At 41.8% G+C, this 19,186-nt stretch overlaps 1 protein-coding gene across 1 annotated transcript in view; it reads right to left on the bottom strand.

The window, feature by feature from the left end:
* Nucleotides 1-19,186, bottom strand: part of LOC139407243 (transmembrane O-mannosyltransferase targeting cadherins 2b) — a 167,879-nt gene that overhangs the window by 12,316 nt on the left and 136,377 nt on the right. The window contains exons 9-11 of the mRNA XM_071150848.1: nt 13,655-13,736; nt 11,550-11,664; nt 3,796-3,859 (exon numbers count right to left, since the gene is read on the bottom strand). Of these exons, the coding sequence (XP_071006949.1) occupies nt 3,796-3,859; nt 11,550-11,664; nt 13,655-13,736 (261 nt within the window). The remainder of the gene's footprint in view (nt 1-3,795; nt 3,860-11,549; nt 11,665-13,654; nt 13,737-19,186) is intronic.

Raw genomic sequence — 19,186 nt, 5'->3', positions numbered from 1 at the left:
AAACCCCCTTAATTCCACTGTAAATAGAAAGCATAGGGACCATATCTAATTGGTCTGACAAATGTAAAGGCTGCAGATGCTGTCATTTTATGGTGCCCTACGTAGGCCTCTAATAGGCTGGTCTCTGGACAGGAGGAGACAGGGGAGGGTTGAGGCACCAAAGCCCTCGAGTTAAGCCAATCGTCCAGTCCTACTCAAAGTGAATGGACACACGGATATCATTTGAAAAGCAGTCAAGCAATACAGAGGCTGAAGCATAGCACCGAATGACAAATGAAGATAGACAGGAACATGGTCCAAGTCAAGTCGCATCAGAGAGAACAGAGGGTAATACTGGGGAAGCTGGATGAACATCCTCAATAATTATCTAGCCTCCACTGTAAGCAGGCCAAATGGCAAAGGTGGCGTCCCAACTATTTGACCCCATTGGGCTGAAACTGCCTCTGTTTTTGCATCAAATGCATGTTTACATACATTATTTGTGGATGCTGAGAGATGAAAATGTGAAAATGATGACGATCTGTTCCTGAAATAGACAACCACATAGGAAAGAAGATACAGATGATCGTGCTGCTCTGCGTCTCAGCCAATGTTCTGACATTTTACTTTACACTTCAAGCATCACACACAATAAACTTCTCACGGCTTTACACATCTCAGTGTGAAAGATTCTAATTTTAGATATGACTTCTACAGGAACACTTGGATGGATCGCACAGCTTCAGCTTCACGCTCTATATTCTTCTCATATTTACTGCTGAGCACCAGAAGAATGAAGCTCCTATACAATAATAAGATGTCTTCACAGCAGGGACTGCCTGTGTGTGCATGCAAGTCATTAATTTATTGGACAAAATGCTTGCCTTAACTCCATCTATGATAGCCTAATCATGGAGACTCACCTGAGTGTATCAATGTTCACATTTGTACTTTCTACTGGTCTTCTAACAAAATGGGGGATTAAACAGCGGAATAAGTATTCTAATAACTGCACAGGGAATAGGGGAGACCGGGGTTCTGTGTTACATAGGTTGCTTTTCACAGTATAGTTTAGTCTGTTACTCCCAATCTAGAGGGTGCTGTGTAGTCTAGTCATTTTAAGGTTAAAATGTGTGACTACTTTGAGGTGAAGGGAATTTGTGTGTTTTTATGGGAGGTGAAAGTATAGTCTTGGTATTTTCATTGTTTGAACTATGGGAGTCAGATATTCATGAACAATTGTTTGTTGGAATGAGGAAAGGGATAGCGATATTTCAAACTTATTTTCAAAGTTGCTAGGTCAAGACATGTGGAAATTAGCATAATCTTGTTTTTATGCTCAGTTGGAGAGAGTTATATAATAAGTTATACTTACAAAGTATAAACTGCGTAATTTTGTAAACAATATTGTTCAATCAAAATAACCTGGCTATTTCTAAGACTGTAGGCTACATTAATTTCTTTATTTCAAAGCCTTGATAGGTAAGATCTCCCATTTTGGAATAAGCTATAAGGACTAAAGGCCATTTCAACCCAAGACCTTGGTCTTTCTAATAATGTTGAAAAGAGTCTCATCTTATAGGCCTACAGGTGAAAAAAAAAGTCAAAAGTGTGACACACAGCCCCGGACTCCCCTAATCTGATGCATTGCACTGTTACTGACAACATTTTATGGAGGAGAAATCAAATGATGATTTCGTCTGCATTTCATCAAATTCAACACTGCATTCACTTTCTGTCCACGTGGGTACCAAAAAGTATGCTTTGGGAACACCCTGCATTCTGTGGTGATTGGCTTATGATTTGCTTGTGGCAAAGGAGATCGAACCGATGAGACCTTTAAGATTCTCAAACAATGGCCTCTAACACACTCCCGACATGCTCCGAATTTTAATTCACATGTAAACCACGGCCAGGGGTTGAATTGTTCAAATGTCATGGTATATCAAAAATGCTAAAATGCTGACTGGAGCCTGCATTTGTTCCTTGAGATTAATAAAATACACCACCAAAAGTTTAATTTAGGGGCTTTAGGATTTTGTATGTTATTTTGAAGCTAATTTCCTGCAATTCTACATTGGGAGGGGTGTAGTTGTCCTTTAATTCACCATATGTTTGGTTAGTTGTCATGAACGTCGTCAGGGAAATGACCGGACTAAGGTGCAGCGTGGTGAGCGTACATTTCTTTTTATTTTGAATGTCGTCAACAAAAACAAGAAACAACAAAAACAAGACACAACCATGACGCTTACTAGGGCTACATGCCATTAACAAAGTCAACCACCTACAACTAAGGTGGAAAAACAGGCTGCCTAAGTATGATTCCCAATCAGAGACAACAATAGACAGCTGTCCCTGATTGAGAAACATACCCGGCCAAAACATAGAAACAGAAAACATAGAAACTAGAATTCCCACCCTCGTCACACCCTGGCCTAACCAAAAATAGAGAATAAAAGCCTCTCTATGGCCAGGGCATGACACTAGTGGTGTTTCTGTACTGTACAATGTACAGTAGGCCTAGTGTACATGTGATGGCTGAGTTTGCAAGAACAAATTACCACCCGATTGATAGGTTACAAATCATCATGATATCATTCTGCCAGGTAGGCCTACTTTGGAGTCAACATTTAATTAGAAAGGGTTTTGGGGAAAGCCTTAGAAATTACTGTTTCGGTATGCTGACTGGCAACACAACACATGGGAGCTCACAAACAGGCGTTACTTCTTCAGAAAGTTGCAGGAAATACGAATCACTGAGGAATTATTTTAATTAATTATGAGAAACTAGTTCAATTGAACTACCCTACCGCTGTAAACTAGTCTAGGGACAACCAGTTATTTGAGCTGCGTGCTCTTGCTGCCCGACAGATGATATTCTGCTCAAACTAGGCTACGAGTGTGGCGTGTGTGTGTATGTGCGCAGCACACATCGTGAGGTGTATGTTGATAGGCTACTGATGTTACGATTGTCCATTTTATCCCTCCCTCATCACCTCCTCTCCATTTGGCCAGACTGTCGTTTTTGTCTACAGAGTGCCTCTACTAAGGGTCGTACACTTTTTGACTTTTTTTTTTCCTAACAAGGGTTATCTAAATTCACCTTTAGTAGCACTGAATTATAGAAATGAGCTCCACACTTCACCTTCCACTCGTTGGTGTCCTATCTCTATTAATGCATTGCTTTGAACTACATTATGACAATAATGAGGATCTTGAGACTCACAAATACAAGATAGTCCATTGAAAGCACACAACTATTTGCACATTTTTTTACACTCTATATTACATAAACACGGTGGGCAAATTGTGTAAATTGTGTATGTTGTACGTTTACATCTACAGGAAACTTTTCTGTTGGCTGAATCAAACATCACGACGGGTGACACTGTCCAGACAAACTCGGATTGCTCCTTGACAAGTGATTTCTTCTAATCAGGATGGAACTAACATTAAGACCACAGAGGCCAAACATTATGTCCTCCACTGTAGTTCAAACAAAGTCAAATCTGTGTCGTCAAATGATACTCAACTACTTGAGTCTATTCATTATCCACACAGCAAAGCCCTGTGACTAAGTGTTATTATCATTATTCCTTTCAATCTGACCACCCTTAAATTGCCCTGGCCCCTCCTTTGAAGCCCCTGATTGATGCTACACAAACAAACCTTAGAGCTCCGATGACTTGACAATGCAGGCCTTTGTGAGGAAACAGTCAGAGCAGTGATTGGTCAGAGAGCCACACAGCCAGTGATTGCAGACAGAGTGTCCATCATGTTGAGTAATAATAGGTCAACAGAGGTTGATGTACTCACGTTAGGTCTTATGCTGGCTGCCTGTCCGTAATACTTCTCGGCTGCGTCGTTGAGACTGGCTTGTCTGCAAAGGAAAGCACAAAAAGCAATCATCCCTCATCTTTATTGCTTCGAACTTCAGAGGGTTCCATAAGAGACCTTGAACTCTGTCTGTTTAATGCTGCTACGGGGTCAGTAAGGTTAGGCCACGGCGGAGAATGCCGTGTAGCAACGAGAGGAGTCAATGAAACAGGCAATTTGTTGCAGGCCTTTCAGCAGACAGCCCTCCATGCTGAGTGGTGTACAGCATGGCCTGATTGTTTTCATTATATCCTGGGTCGCAACCTTTGTGTCATGATCTTTGACCTGCGTGTCATTACAATAGGCCTCTCATCAACCATTGCCTTAGTAAGAACAAACATCACTTCAAAGGCCTGTCCCCTGTCTTCTATGTAAACCCATCTATTGTTTTTGGTACTGTCGCTGGGGTTGAAAACTAGGAAGGAGGCCTTGGAAGGAGATTTTTACAGAAACCCATGTGAAAATGTGTTGCAGGTTTATGTACTTTACAAAAATTGGGAGCATCATATCATGATTTTTAATTGTACTGTACAAACACAACAACAAAACGTGCAGTGCAAACAATATAGTAATGTAAGGTAAAGGCACCTCTAGACAGATGGGTAGCCTGCAAATCCCAGAAGACTAGAAGTACTTAGAGTCTGTAGATTCTCCAATAAAAGTTACAGTCAAAACAAGAACGTTCTCCATATGCTCATCATCTCCATCCACAATATGCTACGCTAGTAAACTTAGATTACTGTCCTACCTGACTGTGTGACTCTTTCCCTTTGGCCAAGAGTTTTTCCGTTTATTCATATTCCTATAAATCAGAAATCATTTTTACAACCCGCAGCTGCATTTCACTGATGGTAGCAATTGTCTCACTGCAAACAGTTTAACTTTGACAGAGTCAAGGACGGAGTCAACGACTGCTGGCTCCGGAGTCCCGAGTCGTAATGATGAAAGCAAGACCATCTGAACTGAACAGGGCTTTCATTAAGCCTGTCTGGCTATATTAAGGAATCCTCCTCCATATTGCAGCGCTATACAGCCACTTTCACATTCCACGACTAGCACGACAACATCCCGAAGATATCCATACCTGAGTTATCTCTGAACCCAGAACAAAATCTCATAGTCTGTCAAAAGAGACTAATACCTGACCTACAGGTTATTCTGCAGAGAATGAGTGCTGTCATATTCTTGTTGAACTTGAATCAGAACACGTTATGATTTCAAGTTTCAAGTTTTATAAGACGTATGTACGGGATATGCATGGTATACATCGTCTAACAAAATCCTTACTTGCAGGTCCTTTATCGATAACGAAACAACAATGAGAAATAATAAAAGATTAGAATATGAACATAACGTTTGATAGGTCAAGAGGTAAGAGAAGCAGTTCTGATAAATGTGCAGTACTCATCTTCTCATGTCAGTCTGCGTTATTGAAAGCAGCATACATCGTGCAATTCTAATAATAGCAAAAACCCAAGTTCTCTCTAGAATCCAATATTTCAATCACCACAATATCCAGCGGTAGGGAGGAGTTTACCTCATTCAATTTTCATTTTGCCAAATCAGAATGTCACATTTGAGATGCTAAAACAAAAAATGCACACAAAAAAACTAATGATACACAACACCATTAAGCTTCCTTTGAGACCAATGTTGTTAAGCAACAGTGGTAATGGCTGGTCAACAGACATGGGTGGATGCTTTCACCGTGAGGTGACACCAGTAGTGGTATGAGGGACTGGGATGGAGTCTGTGGTGTGAAATGATATGGTGAAGATGTTTTGTACGGACATGCGATTAAACTCAAGAAAAGAACACAGCTTGGCTTCGGCATCTGTCATACTATATCCAGCAATGAGGATTGAGAATCATTGAGAATCCTTACTCAGTGCAGAGAGCCCTGCCTCCCTCCAATAACTGCTGATACAGTTCAGTCCAAGGCCTTTGTGTAGGAGGTGTGGATACTGGCATGTGTCACTGTTTTTCACAAGTTATCACTATGAAAACTCAAACACACACATAGTTTCTATTTTCGACTTGTGACAAAATGCACCTTAGTTTGCAATTTCGTCATGTAAAAACTGGGGCACTGGCATTTTCCAGCCCTAATGCCTGGTTCTGCAATTTACCTGTCTAACATCAGCTTTCTTGCGCTGTGGTTGGAGGAGTGGCAATATTTAAAAACAAGGGCAAAAGTGACAATTTCACACAGCTTTAAGGGGTGGGTCGAAATGTACGGAATGGGTACCCGGAGGAAAATGGGAGAGGGTCATGCTTTTTCAATTTCACTCAAGGTGAGGTTTTTAAATTTAGTCCAGGGTAGGGACATTCAATTTGCAATTGACAAAGTCAAAATCTCTGTGTTTTAGAATGAGTTGCTTATTAGGCTATATGTCGATGTGTGCCTGACGCCACCCCTCATCTCTGATTCTCCGCTGGGTGCACAATATCAAGTGTGCTATAGGTTATTTAGTGTGGTCTCAATCAAATGAACAATAGCCTATACAGTAGGCTATAGGCTATGGATGTGCATGCTTGGAGAAGCACAGATCAAAGTTATATTTCTAAGTTAGCTGCTGGGATGGTGTAAATAAAACTAGGCTGCATTACACACTGCAATGGATATTCCAACCCTGAGCCCTGGCCTGCTCTGCTCTTGCTGATCAAAACCTTTTTCATGTGTGCTGCCCAACCAATGGCTGTGCTGTGTAGGCCTACAGTGGCAGTTCAGGAGGAGAGTCAAAGGCTTCTTCTAAAAAAATTTTTTTTGCAATGTCTTGTGTGCTTACTAGGCTATAGCCTATGTTCTGTTCAGTTTGAGAAGGAGAGAAGGAGCACAAAGATGAGAAGGAGGACCGGAGGTCAACTTTGATAGCTTGTTACAACTATAATTGATTTAAATTATTAGAGTTATTGACCTCACAATAAGCCAGATTCTAGTAACTTACATTGCGGTGCTGAAACAATCAATAGGAAATGGGCAGCTTATGGTGCTGAAAGTAGGCCATGTTGAATAGGCATCATTTATTTCAACCCTTCATTTTAATTACACTTTATTAACAACAAGAGGGCTTTGTGTTGGAGCCTATTTCTTCCTATTTAAGAAATAAGAGTTAGGCCTACCTGTTTGACAGACAAAATGAGTCTAATAGCTGCTATATACATAGATTTGTCAGCCAATTCTTCCACCCACTATGCACTCTTTGAAAAGCCTACCTTCGTGTCAGTTGAAGGGCTGTTAAGTTTAAACCAGGACTGGAATTGAGGGGGTATGAGAGGGTATGCCATAGGCTTACCTTTATTAAAGAAAATGGAAAACAAGCATAGGCCCACCCCTTGTTAGCTTAAGATTGAGATTTTTTGTTGTTGTACGGATCGTTTATATAAAGTGATCTGCAACAGTGCTTTGGACCGCGGTGCTTTATGCTACGAAACAAGCTGTCAAATACCCAGGAAATACGTGATGCATATGGGTATATCATTGTTTCGTTTCCTTGACATTCAGAGGCTGAGCTACAATCTTCTATAGCCGAAGACACAAAACATGTACTTTGCTTGGGAAGTAATCTAATTCTGTCACTATAAACTAATTAAGCTATTCACTTTCTATACAATAGAAGATGTTTAAACCCAAGACAGCTTTTAGGGAAACACTTGTGACTTTCTCTAGTTGGGTTAAGCCACGGAAGAAGAGCAGCCACCAATTAAAGCTGACATTTTGCTGCGTCGGTAGGCGTACTCTGTCTGGGGTGGAATGGTCGGGCCTAACTTTTGAAAGTACCATGCTCAGATTCCTAATGTCGTCTTAGATTTAATTATTTGCAAACAAGACATACTGATTTGACATTAGAGAAATATGATAAGATGAACACATAGGCATATCTCTGTCTATTCTTAGCCTGTAATTTCGGAATTTTGTGTGGTATTAAAACATGTTCTGCTAATACTAAAATGACAGAATTGCATATTCAGAATCATAAAAAACATGATTGGTTTCCCCCCATTTCGTTTAAAAACAAAGCAAAGCACAGCCTTAATCAAGGCTGGTTAACCAAAATGTGTCTTCCCTCTGAATCAGAGAGGTGTGGGGGGCTGCATTAATCAAAGTCTTCGGCGCCCAGGGAGCAGTTGTTGTTGGGGGTTAACTGCCCTGCTCAAGGGCAGAACAGCAGATTTTTCAACCTGCTGGCTCGGGAATTAGAAACAATTACCTTTCGGTTTCTGGCCCAATGCTCTTAACCGCTAGGCTACCTGCCGCCGTCAGGTTTACAGCATCACATAGGCACATCTTTTTTTATCCTGGCCATTTGCCAAGTAGCCTAAGAATAAAGGGGTTTTAAATGGTCTACTGAGAGTGCTGTGAAATATAATAGAGATTTTTACCCCGATGCTTTTTCATTATTCACAATTCACATACCCGCATACTTCATTATGCTTGTTCAAGTAGACTACCCATTTCCATTTTAAAGAGCACCCCTCGTCCGATTACCAAAGACACGCTACTCCAAACTATTCAGTTCTCCTATAATGCCATATCAACAGCATTTTGTTTGAGAATCTGCCTCGCACAACAATACAAATAACAGGAGCCTATTATTTTTATAGATGTGTGAATGCTACGCATAAAGACATTTAGGTCGACATGTGCACATTTTGTACAAGTGCCATTGTACGAAAGAAGCGATTTATGATATCATGCTTCTGACCACACACTATTTAGAGATGTTGTTTTAAAAAAAAAACTGATTGCTTGTTTTCTGTTTCATATCAAGCCCTCTGCTACCCTTACCCTAGGCCTAGGCTGGTTCCACAGCAATGTACTGTATTTTTGATCCTGGCCTTGCAAAGTAGCTATCCATAAAATCTGTTTAAATGGTCTATTTCAATTTCAGTGCCTTGAATTGAAAATATACTGCACATTCTTAAACATACACACACATATGCCTACCTGCATACTTAATTTAGCTTGTTCAAGTATCCATCCCCATCTCCAAAGACCGTATCTCATCCGGTTACCAAATCTGCGCTCCTCCGAACGTATTTAAATGATTCAGTTCTATAATACAGTACCAATGGTAGGCCTAGGCTATATTTTTCTTATTTTCTTATTGCCTCATACACACAATACAATTTTACAGGAGCCTAGTATTTTTTATTTTAGGAGAAGAGTGATGCGTAAAGACATGTAGGCTAAGCTAGGCTCATTGAAGCCAATTACAACAATGTTATGTTGACTGCCAACTCTCCAAACATAGTAGGCTATTGAGCAAACACTGGATGTTGATTGGCCAGTGAGTGGCCAAGCCCTCGTCACACCTATAACTTGTTATTCCTCAAAACCCAGCCTTTCACGCTACTGTGAGCTATTGTGCTCATAATTCCGGCTGTGAAAATAGCAAAACATATTTCTGACACACTACAGGACCTATAGCGCTACTGCCAACTCTTATATTTAAGCGTTGGCAGTTAAAATAGAGCGCCCTGTGTTTGTGCAACTCGAGAAAGCAGAGCCCAAGCTAACACCGCAATTGAGCAGCATGGATCATCATTTATCAACTAAGAGTTGAATAAACAAATACTTCACACAAAATGACCATCATTCAAAGCAGTATTACTTATTTTCTCAACAATAACTTATTGCGTAACCTCATTCAACTGTTTAACAAATAGTCTTTCAAAAGTAACTTAAATAGTGTCCCATACCAGAAATTGTGCAGCGATGACAAATATGGGTTTGGTGTCTAACCGTGACCGTAACCATGTGTTGCGATAACCGCAATCATATTCAGAATAGAATTTCTTCTCGAGAATTAATCTAATTCTATATAATTTTCAAGTCTATAAACATATCATTATCAGACTGGCGAACTGGAGAGCCGCCAAACCATTGTCACCAGACAAACAAGATCTTTCATACGAGTGGCAAAGGATTGCCAGGGGGTAGTGGCTTGTGAGAGCACAGCGAGCACAATGAGAGAAGACGACAAACTTCTGCCGTCGGTTAGACCCAAGTCCTCTGAGATAAAGCTGCTGGGAAGAGAGGCAAGAGAGGAGAACTAGAAGAGGATGGAGTGGAAGAGAGGGAGGGAAAATAGGGATCATGAGTGAATGAAAATAAAGAACTCCCTGGATGAAACAATGTTGGAACATATTTCACATCAGCAACACGACCGCCGAGCTCTCTGTCGTCGAGCCCTGACAGTTGGTCATCTAACGATGCTTTATTAACCCCAGTGCAGACGCACAGACACACAAGTCAAACAGCCGGCAGCACAGTACATCTAACGCAGTTTCAAAAAACGAACTTAATGAACAAATTGCTTCAGCAACAACAGACAGTGTACGATATGTGTACTAACTACGGCGAGCCCATCTGTCTCGAGCAACAACACACACAAACGTTACACAAATGTTCCTTGTTCCTTCTGTCAAACAAGTCTGGCTTCCCGGAAGTGTGTTGTGACATCACACAGCTAGTGAACGGTGGGTCTGGCATGCAGAGGGATTTGAGCACTTAAAGGGCAGCATTAGCACATTCCCCTGGGAGACAGCACTCAGCCAGCCTTCCCTTCCCTTCGCCTGCCAGCTGATGCCGCTGCTCCGTAGCCCTACGAAGGTTTGGAATAACGTGCTGATTGTTTAAAGAAGGCCGGGGGAAATGGATAGTGAGGAAGTAAACTTGTCAAAGACCAAGGGCCCCAGAGAGCAATAAGAGAAGGTTTTCACATCTGAAAGCCCAGTCCCCCACCCTCCCTATTCAGATTCACTAGTATCCCCCACCAACCGAGGGCCTTTCACGTCTTGGTTCCAAGACAAACACATAAAGAACATGAGTTCCAGAGGAGCGAGACCCCATGCCAGCGCGGTGGTGGGGAGCCCCTTGCTGAGCCCAGCCTGAGACCCTCTTTATCAGCCAGGGTCCGGACCCTGGAAGAGGCTCTGTAAAGCATGGCCAGCTGAGCTGGTGGTGCTGCACATCCCCCTGGATCAGAGTGCTGTGCAGTGGGCCACCATGTGAAAACCAGCTGGATAAAGACATTATATAGCACTGCATGACACAGCCTCTTTCTGTCTTTGGTAAAGAAAGTGAACTTCAAAAACTACCTCAGTGAAGCACAATGATTCAAGACATCGCATTAACGATTTTAGTAGTTGTAATTTCCCACAGCCAGCAGTAGTAATTCTCACACAGATAAACCCTGATTTACCCTAATAAGTCTAAACAAGGGACATCTCTAAACTAGTATATATAATATTGTTGGCTCTAAGCTGAGCTCCCTCAGTCTGTGTGGCATACTGTAAATTGGCACGTTCCTCTATTTACACATTTCCACTTGCGGCTTGCGCCTCAAACACAACAACTTGCGGCTTCCAGGAGAACTGTGAGTCAGACGCCGCGCTGCTGAACTTTGCTCTGATTTGAAACGGGCTTTTCATGAATGAGCCAGAAACAGCAGAGGGAGTGCAGAGGGAGGCACGTAGCTGCGTGGCGTTCTAAGACAAGATGGCAGCTCCCTGGCTACCGCTGCAGCAACAGAGAAGGGGATTACAGCAGCCGGCAAAGTAAATCACACTGGCAGTAGAGCGCTGTAATCCCTGGGATGAAGTGTACAGACCGTAGACGCTCTCCCTCCCTCCCCCAGCTCTTGTCCCCTCCCCTCCCTCACAGTGTGTCCGTCCCATCCAACACTCACCTGAGCATGTGGGCTGCACTGAAGACAACATCAAACTCCCCGCTGTCCAGACGCGCCGCCTTCTCCGCCATCTCAGCCGCTTCCAGAAGACGAGACTCCTCCAACAAAAACTGACCTGGGAGCAGCCAGAGAGAACAGAAACACCAAGTTAAAATGCTGTATGTGGATGTATTCCTAGAGTGGGATGAATACTTGCTGGGAATATTGTGTTTGGCCCGTGGAGATAGGGCGGACAGCGGCCGGCCTACGAATGATTTGCTGAAACACAAGATACAAGCAGAGCGTACCATCGCTCTTTGGCCATCGCTCTTTGGGTATCGCTCAGGTCCATTTGTCCAATTAGGAGGATCTTGATAGATATTTTTCTCTGACATGTGCGTCGGGCCTGGCTGGAGTTCTGCATGTCTGAGGTGCAGCTGAAATTATAGAGCAGGGCCTTTGTAGCCCATCCTATTGAGGCTAGAGTGTGGATCCCTGATGGGGGCATGAACTGGGGTCGGACCTCTCGGAGAGGGTCAGGTTTGTGGAGGAATTAATAGCCTGTTGGTTTTGGTGAGCTCCACTACTGTACAATGCTCCCAGACCACTGGTGGAAACCAAGCATATTTTCCTAAATAGCTGCGGATGAAATGTAGACCTTGCTGCTACAGGTCTTAGGTAAAGGAGAGACCACTTCGGCACTGACTGATTTCCAATGTATTGCAGAGCACCTCCATGTTAGAAACACTGCTATGGCAGGGGATAGATTTCAATATGTCAACGCTTGTTTTATTGGAGTGGTTAAGAATACGTGAAAGCTGTTCCTTAAAATATCAAGACATTTTTTACGAAAGATTGATCACACGGTACATTACCACAAATTCTTCTGCTGGCACTAGCTCTCAAACCCACATTTCAAAGAGGACACTTGAAGTGACCTTAGTAGAGATCAAATTGGTTGTTTCTCGTAAGATCAAATGGTGTTCAGCAGAAAAGGCATGTCAACTGTCACGTTCCTTCTTTCCACGTCTGTGCACATCTTCATTGGTCAATAGTGTGAATATTCCCTCACGCTATCCTCCCCAACCAGCCACGTACACAACCTTAATACAGGAAGAGAGGTCAGCCAGCATTGCTAACTACCTGGAAGGGATCCAGTCAAGATGTGTGTCTTTGTGTGTGTGTGTGTGTGTGTGTGTGTGTGTGTGCGTCTCTGTGGATAGGCTTTGGTTCAAAAACCCACAAGAGAGAGTGGTCCTGAGAAATGACTTGTTCTCGGGGTTGGGCTCAATTCAGATTTTTTTTTTTAATATATTTTTTATAAATCCAATTCAAGTAGTAAACAGGATACAGAATTGCAATTTTGAATTAGAATTAAAGGAAATACCTCTTCTATTCTACCTCAAATATCGTTTCTATTCTATATTAGGTCTAGTCTATAAAAATATGCATCTTGTACATAAAACATCAAACATGTCGTTATATACATACAGTATTGTTGAAAAAAACTATTTTCAGGACAAACTCTTAAACTGAATAATGAAGGAAAACAAAACCTGTAAGCAAATATTCTAAGTTATTATATTTCAATAATCACTTAGATTTTGTTCAATATGGAGGGAAAAATACTTAATTAACCCTCAAGTTGACCCCGATGCTTTCAAAAAGAAGCCAAACAACTGAAATGGTTGGTGGAAATATAATTGTCTATTCTAAGCACTAAGGTTAAAAGAGTATATGAACATTGTTTCCAGAGAAAATGTATTTATTCTTTGGTATCTGGAAGTGTGACCTGTCAGATTTAATGAAACTCTCATGTTTTATGATTGAGTGGAATTTCTTTGAATTGCACTGAATTCAATTCTACTTCCTGCCACTCAAACTCAAATAAAAATTCTACATCCTGTGGGGTTTGGCCAATTCAATTTGAATTTCAACTCATGAGTTGAATGAGGTCAGAACAGTGTAACATACAGATATTATTTGTTGTAGTGCAAAAGTACACTATTTGGTTGATTCAATGTGGCCAATGGCATGTCAGAAGATTAACCTTAGTATACAGTATAACCTTTATATCATTTTGGTAAATCAAAAGAAACCCAAAAACCCCAAACTGTACCACTTACCATAGTGCATATAGCAATTTCCTTTAGTGGGGTCTAGTTGGATGGCCTTCAGAAAGTACCTCTCTGCTCCGGTCTTCTGACCCTAAGAAGGGAGATTAATTAGATGCATTGTTACTATTTTTTGCCGTTGCTATGCCGTCAATTTCAATATAAAAACATAATTTTACGTGTAAAAGCTGATTTTGCCAAGCCACAAACTAACTGTAACATTAAATCTTAATAAGAAGACATAAAACACATGTAACTACATTATTCTTTTAACACCTTCTGTCATCCTACGAAAGATTTAATCTCAAAGTACACAGTGTCATGCTTGGCACAGTTGACTGCCTGGTCTGAGCATTTAATCATAACACACTTCTATCTGTACAAATAACACTTGTATGACCGCAAAAGCGGTGTGTGTGGCCAAACTACTGCAGCTGAGAGAGCGAGACCCAACAGACACGCACACACACGCATACAAATGCACACACACACACACAGTACGACATAGAGACATAGATCTTGAGAGAGGGCATGGAGAGGCATGCTGGGTTACTCAAGCTTGATGAGGGGCAGCAGCAGCAGTGACAGATTGGGGCCCAGAGGAGCCAGCCCCCCGGGGGCCTCAGAGAGCTGGACCAAATCACTGCTAACACACAGAGGCTCCAGCCAGCACAGCTGCCTCTCTGTCTCACGCACACAACACTGGTCTCATCTGTGTATCAGCTGCACTCTGATCAACAATACATCTATATTCTATAAACATAATGCCAGTTATCAATCATTGCCTATAGAAATCTAAATGTAAGAAATGCCAAAGCATTTTAAATTATGTAAAAAAAAAGCAAGGACTCCCTTAATTTTACAGTACATATGCCAGTAACTATAATAAATTATGTTTACACATTCCATTATATAGAATGAAAGAAGACAATTCCTACATTTGAATTGCAAAGTCTTAAAAAAAAGCCATTTATCTAAACACTGCAATCCGATATGGATTTTATTTCACCTTTACTTTATCAGGGAATCATACTGAGACCAAGGTCTCTTTTACAGATGAGCCCTAAATTACAGAAAATACACACATCAAAATACTGTATAAATACATGCCTCCATTTTTTCACTGTGCTGACCTTCAATAACTCAAGAAGTATCCACAAGTGTAAATGTTTGAGTGTAATATTCATTGATGTGATGGAACATTTTACGAGCAATAAGTATATGTTTAATGCAGCTCAAGGCGTGAAAGTGACAGTAACAGAGCCAGTGCGAAAAGCATTATTTCTGTATGCTTTCACACTCAAATTCACAAATAATACAAAGCACTCAGTTGAGGAGCAGCTGGAATAGTCATAACATCAGCATATTTCTGTTTACTCAAGTTCAGACAAAATGTCTGGCAGGAAACCACGTTATGACAATTTAATGCACTGGCTCTCATTGTGCGTGTGGTTTTGAATGGACTCGGATAGTCTAATGTTCATTTCACAATATTGATAGAGAATATACAGTGTATGAGGTACATACATTGCAGGTTTGACTGAGAAGTGAGGAACTCTCTTTACTGATAAAAAAGTTGTCAGGCAATGTGTGGAAAATGACTCCATTGATGTTCTCATGTTTTGAATCCATGCTTTGCCTTATCAGTCTTAGGAGTTCTCTGAGCAGATTGTTGAATGAAATCCAGCTGCATAATTTCAACACATAGAGCCCATCAGCTTTCCCTCTCACAACTGTCAGGTATCCAGATCAAAACTATATTTAGTGTGGTGGATTGCATGTAGTTGTCACGATCATTTAGAGATGGATTGGACCAAGGTGCAGCGTCGTAGGCGAACATCTTACTTTATTTAAAATGAACACCCACAATACAAAACAAACGTAAAGTTCTGCAGGCTACACAGCACCTATACAAAAGCAAGGTCCCACAAACAAAAGGTGGAAAAAAGATTGCCTAAGTATGATCCCCAATCAGAGACAACGATAGACAGCTGCCTCTGATTGGGAACCATACCCGGCCAACAAAGAAATAGGAAAACTAGACTGCCCACCCTAATCACACCCCGACCTAACCAAATAGAGAAATAAAAAGGCTTTCTAAGGTGAGGGCGTGACAGTAATAGAGGTCATCACGGATCCACCTGTACCCAAATACCCGACACCCGATGCTTTCGATATACGTTGTATCCCTCATTTACTCAAGTGTTTCCTTTATTTTGGAAGTGACCTGTAATATGGACGAAGAGGTATTGAAACAAAATGGAATATAACGTTGCGAATGAAGTTCGGAATGACACAATTTCATGTGTACAACATCTGAAGACCTGCATCACTATAGTGAGAGCTTATAGTGCAATTTCTAAAATTATGTATTTGAATGTTTTTGGAGCATTTTTTAATGTATTTTTTCTTCGGGGGCCCCATACTACACAACGAGGATGAGGAACTGATTTGCTGTTTGGGGTAAGTTTCTATAAAACATGTGAAATCACTAAAAAGGTTTCTGGACCCATCTATAATATGTAATTTACATAAAAAATTGAGATTTGGTTGTAAAAATAAAACTTCTCCTTTAACTGACTTTAACTGAAGGAAGGGCCAGTACAGATTCAAATGTGAAATCTGCAGTAGAGAGAAAGATGGAAATGTTATAATCTATGCTGCTGCTCTTGCTTTTTAAGAGAGTGGAGCATGGCACCTGTATCTTGTTGTTGTTGTTGGCCAATCATAAGTCATCAAAGCAGCAATAATCATAGAGCCTCTAGATATCTAATCAATGGAAGACGGAATTAAAAGTTAAAGGAAAAGGATAGGCTACAACGACCAAGAGCCAACAGGTAGGCTGCTACTTAATATTCTTAATGGAGTTGTTGTTATTTGTAACTGTAGAATGAGAAAGGTCATGCACTGCAGCCTCAATTAGCATAGCTACGGAACGTTAGCTAGCTTAACTAGCTTCTCCCGGCCTCCCGGGTGGCGCAGTGGTTAAGGGCGCTGTACAGCGCCAGCTGTGCCATCAGAGTCCCTGGGTTCGCGCCCAGGCTCTGTCGTAACCGGCCGCGACCGGGAGGTCCGTAGGGCGACGCACAATTGGCCTAGCGTCGTCCGGGTTAGGGAGGGATTGGTCGGTAGGGATCTCCTTGTCTCATCGCGCACCAGCGACTCCTGTGGCGGGCCGGGCGCAGTGCGCGCTAGCCAAGGTTGCCAGGTGCACGGTGTAGCCTCCGACACATTGGTGCGGCTGGCTTCCGGGTTGGATGCGCGCTGTGTTAAGAAGCAGTACGGCTGGTTGGGTTGTGTATCGGAGGACGCATGACTTTCAACCTTCGTCTCTCCCAAGCCCGTACGGGAGTTGTAGCAATGAGACAAGATAGTAGCTACAATTGGATACCATGAAATTGGGGAGAAAAAGGGGTAAAATTAAAAATAATATTTAAAAAATAATAATATTCTCCCGGTTTGATGCAGTCAAGACAGGTAATCATTTTTGATGATAAATAAACTAGCTATGGCAGCTAAACTACTATAGCGTGAGTCGGCTTGGTTGGTTGCTGTCTCTCGTCTCTCCTTCCCTGTTCCCCATGTCACTCGCTCACAATACAACCCCTCCTCCGTCTGCCAGAGCGGCACCTCTCTCTCCCTCCTCTCCCCCTTTATCAGCTCTGGTTAATTTAGTAGGTTAAAAAATGACTTTTCTGCTGTTTCCCTCACGCGGATCGGGTCTGGATCCGACTAGGTCTTTACAGAATGGATCTAGTTGTCATCGGGTCCGTTCAGAAAGGGTCTCTATATAAAATCAATGAATTCATGCATATTGTTTCTGGGTGGGAAAGCCCAAGAACCATTTCAGAACGAGTCCAACTTTCTGGACCCGTGAAGTCCTCTAATATGTAGCCAATGCTCTAAACCTGTCTGTGCAGCAAACACAGTAACAGCAGTAGAGAGAAAGCATCATAATAATTATGTTTGATGGATGGCCTGACAGCATGCAGTGTTTGGAAGAATCTCTCTCTCTCTCTCTCTCTCTCTGTGTGTTTGGAGAAGGGGCTGTTTGGTAAGGTGGAGAAATAATATGAAAAAAATCCCTTCCACCCATATCCACTTCCTATTCAGTATCAACTCATTATAGAGGTGCAATATCCTGTTTTCACACATACTGTATTTATTGTTAGTGTTGACCCCCTAATCTCCCGGTGACATTAGACGCGGAACAGATGTGTATTGCCGCTCTGGCAGCCACCAAGGTAATTATGAATGGAGCCTGCATCACACTAGGCCCGGAAATGACTTGTGAATGACTGAGTTCAATAACACACACCACCACGGTGCATATCTCCGAATGACACCATCCTCCACCATAATCGAGCGAATCCCATCCCCCAATGCACCACTAACCCTCTCCATACCCACAAACCCCTGCCAGGATCTGAACCTAGGACCTCTGACTGGACAGCACAGACTTACACAGATTTGCAGATGTTATCACAGGTGCAGAAAAATGCTTATGTTTCTAGCTCCAACAGTGCAGTAATAATATCTAGCAATACAATAACCAATAATCAAATAACCGAATAAATAAACATACAGTGCCTTGCGAAAGTATTCGGCCCCCTTGAACTTTGCGACCTTTTGCCACATTTCAGGCTTCAAACATAAAGATATAAAACTGTATTTTTTTGTGAAGAATCAACAACAAGTGGGACACAATCATGAAGTGGAACGACATTTATTGGATATTTCAAACTTTTTTAACAAATCAAAAACTGAAAAATTGGGCGTGCAAAATTATTCAGCCCCCTTAAGTTAATACTTTGTAGCGCCACCTTTTGCTGCGATTACAGCTGTAAGTCGCTTGGGGTATGTCTCTATCAGTTTTGCACATCGAGAGACTGACATTTTTTCCCATTCCTCCTTGCAAAACAGCTCAAGCTCAGTGAGGTTGGATGGAGAGCATTTGTGAACAGCAGTTTTCAGTTCTTTCCACAGATTCTCGATTGGATTCAGGTCTGGACTTTGACTTGGCCATTCTAACACCTGGATATGTTTATTTTTGAACCATTCCATTGTATATTTTGCTTTATGTTTTGGATCATTGTCTTGTTGGAAGACAAATCTCCGTCCCAGTCTCAGGTCTTTTGCAGACTCCATCAGGTTTTCTTCCAGAATGGTCCTGTATTTGGCTCCATCCACCTTCCCATCAATTTTAACCATCTTCCCTGTCCCTGCTGAAGAAAAGCAGGCCCAAACCATGATGCTGCCACCACCATGTTTGACAGTGGGGATGGTGTGTTCAGCTGTGTTGCTTTTACGCCAAACATAACGTTTTGCATTGTTGCCAAAAAGTTCAATTTTGGTTTCATATGACCAGAGCACCTTCTTCCACATGTTTGGTGTGTCTCCCAGGTGGCTTGTGGCAAATTTAAACAACACTTTTTATGGATATCTTTAAGAAATGGCTTTCTTCTTGCCACTCATAAAGGCCAGATTTGTGCAATATACGACTGATTGTTGTCCTATGGACAGAGTCTCCCACCTCAGCTGTAG

The sequence above is a fragment of the Oncorhynchus clarkii genome, chromosome 1 (genome assembly GCF_045791955.1).
Source record: "Oncorhynchus clarkii lewisi isolate Uvic-CL-2024 chromosome 1, UVic_Ocla_1.0, whole genome shotgun sequence".
In the NCBI taxonomy this organism is placed as follows: domain Eukaryota; kingdom Metazoa; phylum Chordata; class Actinopteri; order Salmoniformes; family Salmonidae; genus Oncorhynchus; species Oncorhynchus clarkii.
Note: the sequence above shows the minus strand (reverse complement) of the source record. Positions and strands in the feature narration are given on the sequence as shown.